The 3,699-nt window shown below is 33.6% G+C and overlaps 1 protein-coding gene across 1 annotated transcript; it reads right to left on the bottom strand.

Annotated features, from left to right (window-relative positions):
- Positions 1-867: 867 nt before the first annotated feature.
- On the bottom strand, positions 868-2,926 carry LOC149572245 (uncharacterized). Its single transcript, XM_089810950.1, has one exon. It carries the CDS (start codon positions 2,360-2,362, stop codon positions 992-994), a length of 1,371 nt encoding a protein of 456 aa, XP_089667076.1. The 5' UTR covers positions 2,363-2,926; the 3' UTR covers positions 868-991.
- Between the last annotated feature and the right edge of the window lie 773 nt (positions 2,927-3,699).

The raw sequence follows: 3,699 nt of genomic DNA, 5'->3' as shown, positions 1-3,699 counted from the left end.
TCTATAGAGAGATAAAACCCTAAGCGAAATGAATAATATTATATACAAGACAATATAATAAAAACTAAGAATGATAGTTTCAAGTTAGTGTCAACTTATACTTTAAACAAGACAAGTTAAACCTTATGATATTACATTTAAAGTACTCCAAGAAAAGTGAGTAAAATGAAAGGTTAAGAAACAAGGCAAATATTTTTATCTCTATGATTTGAAATGCTTATATAAAAAATTAAGATTTTTTTTTTGAATCATACTTTCTTATGAGTCGCCATAGAATGTGAACCAATACTTTAATCTAAAAAATTGATAAAAAGATTCAAAAGCATTATTAAGTTATGAAAATGTAATCTCTAATGGATATCTCCACTAGAAACCTATACTATAACCATCCTCACAATAATTCAAATTATATTTAACATTTATATATTTAGAAGAACTTAATACTTTACTATTAATAAAATATCTAAAGATATTTTAGTGCAATGTGCGGATAAATTAAGCTCAATTAAACTACAAGTTAAGCTAAATTGATTTAAAATCATCTTACAAGTTTTATTATTTTACAAATATATTTGCACATGATCCTTTTTTAAAATCAAAATATTTCAATTCAAACATTTTAAGACATTTTAGAAAAATCTATTTTTATTTCAGTGCAAGGTTATATTAAGAAGATGCTGATAATTGAATATAAAGAACATAAAAACAGTGACCTAATCTAGTCATTGATATTAGAATGAAAATACTTGAATAAACAAACATATTATAAATATATGTTTTTCTTTGTAAATATATATTTGTCTATTCTTTTCCTATTATGTACACAATAGTTTAGACACCTATATATAACCTCATACACATAAAGTATAAAATATAATGTGACTCGTGTTAAGATACCCAAAAAATCTTCCAACCAAGGAATTGACAAGAGCACTAGGGAGCATTATTTGCTCAATTTATTTTCAATGCTTATACATATAACCTGCTTGTTTTACCCCCACCATTGATGCACTGCAACACCTTTTTCTCTGAGCAGACCATAGAGTGACAAGCATTCCCAATATGTTCTCCTATGCTTCTTCTTCTTAAGGGGAGTCTGATAATGACATTGAAGGAAGAGCTCATCAACAAGGCACAGTGTTCCACTCCTCAGTAAATATGGCACTAATTCAAACTCAGCTCCACCAACATCCATTTTCATAACAACATAGTCATCTGCCTTCACAGTTTTGCTCAACCAGTCTGCAAGCTCCAATCCTTCTCTATTTTGTTCAATTTGTACTCCACTTTCATTCTTAATGGAATCACCAAAAGGAAGCACTTTTATCAGTGCTTGGTCTGCATAATCAATCTCAAATGACCCATTTACTTCAATTGCAAATAAATCAAACTTATGGTTGTGCATGGGATAGTGAGAGTGAAACCATGTACCAATGCTTGGATTCTGTCTATCAGATCCTACATCAATATATGCATAGCCTGTGGAATCCAGGGGATAACCTAGTATGTTGGGGAGATACTGAATATTGTTGTAGATGTTTTCATTAGATTCTATCGATGAATCTCTTGGTGCTTCTAGAAGAATGTGTTCTAGATTCTTTATTGCTGCCCTTATCTTTTCATTCATGGGGCACTCATATGTATACCTTTCTGGGATCATTTCAATGAGGGTTGGTGCTGTTTGTACCTTTCTGAAAGCAATCACAGTGTCAAGCCCAAAGTCATCATATTTTCTCAGATACACAGTTTTGAAATTGGCCATGAGCTCAAGAAGGCGCTTTAGATTGAATGTGGCTTCATCAAGTAAAAGATGCAAAGCAAAAACACCCCCAATCTTGAGAGTTCTATCCACTTCAGCAACTGGAAAATAGGGATATGAAGATTTCACTGCACTCAGCTCAAAGTCAAATAAGTTGTAATTACCAAATCTGTCTTGTTGGGCATCTTTTTCAAAAACCACATCCAATCCATCAATTCCCAGAGTCTCCTTTTTACCAATTCCAAGGCAGAGGACCCTGTCCCCTCTTTTCAACAGCCCTTCAGACATCATATCTTGGAAGACCATAAACAATGTGTGACTTGACCATTGGTTCTCTAAATGAACCTCACTAGACACAACAGTGTTGGAGTTGGGTTTATCACAGAAGAAGGAAATAGCAGCCAAGGCTAGAAGCAAGAATACAGATCTTGCCATAACTCTCAGAATACTAATGCAACCCCATGATGGTCTTATCACAAATTGTACATCAGAGGAGGAGACTGATAAGGGCATTGGCATTGATATTATATGGGCATTGCTGACTCTGCTTCTATTCACCTTTTCTCTGTGGAAAATCAGCTTCTCCTCCCTAAATAATGTCATCGTGAAGGAAATGGAGAAGATAATAGCAACGATTTTATAGACTCTTATGTGCTTGCAAAGATTTCTAGAAACCTTAGAAAATTGATGACTTATAAACCATGGAGAAAATAGAGAATAGTTCCACCCATTAGAGTCACAAGAATATGATGCACATTTCTTGTAGAAACAAACAGATAGCTGTCTACCAAGCTCTGTAACATTTTATCTCATTCCATGCAAATTCCATTATAATTCAAGCCATCTACCAATCCATGGAAAGAAAAATGAATGAATTGAACAAATAGAGAGTAAGACCTGCCATATTTATTTATAGTGAGATGAGCATGATCAGTATCCACCCATCATAGCTATATCTGTTCTGCTCTACATTATCATCTCCTCCCCTGCTACAATTGCTTCAGTTTTCCTCTTCTTTCCACCATTAATTGTACAAAACATGTGATCTGGAATTGGTATATGCAAAAGAAATATACACTGCAAACTTATGATTAGATTCCATGAATTCTGGTTCCGAATGCAGGATGCATCTTACCTCATCCAGCTTTGTAAACATCGACCGAGTTGTTGTACTTGTGGGCGTATTTAGTTGGTAGTATAGTTGAACAAAGACCTTACAAAGATGTCCCACACGTCTAAATTCGTATTTGCTCTATGATGGATGTGCCAAACCTTGGCGGATCGAGCAAGAGTTGACTGAAACAAATATAAAATATTAATGGTAATCAATGTACCACGTAATGTTTGTTGGTATGTTTCCATCTTGTGCTCTTAATATACTTCCGTAATTGTTAGGCATATTTGTGAGAAGTAGCAATAAATATGTCGATACATAACAGGTCCATTATAAAGACATATTAAATATTTATGGTTTTAAAAGAAATATTATAAAAGTTCATATAATATACATTGTAGTCTTTTTTCAAATATTTTTATTTATTTTTAATGGAGGGACTCTTCATTCACGAAGTCATTTGAGTTGTTCTATATTTTTTTGGCAGGTTAAAACCTTTTTGGCTAAGAACCAAAGAATGAAGAGTATTTATTTGGTTAAGTTTGTTTAAGGCATTTCACAAGCACACCAAAGACCCAATGACATCTTAGAGAGCTTTGACGTTGTTTCCTTTTTCACCAAGGTCCCTACTCCCAAGGCCATTGAAACTGTTAGACACACACCTAGTGTAGAGATTTCCATCCTTGTAGAGTTCTGTTTAAGATTGTCATTTTCCTCTTTTCAAGAGGTTCTATATGAACAAGTTGACCCTCTTGCCCATAATTGCAAACTTGTACGTAGAATACTCTGAAGAGATAACTCTAAATTCTTTCCTACTCAAGCAAAA

The sequence above is a fragment of the Cupressus sempervirens genome, chromosome 2, assembly GCF_028749045.1.
Source record: "Cupressus sempervirens isolate cs-2001-9-10 chromosome 2, ASM2874904v1, whole genome shotgun sequence".
In the NCBI taxonomy this organism is placed as follows: domain Eukaryota; kingdom Viridiplantae; phylum Streptophyta; class Pinopsida; order Cupressales; family Cupressaceae; genus Cupressus; species Cupressus sempervirens.
This window is presented reverse-complemented; position numbering and strand designations above follow the sequence as displayed.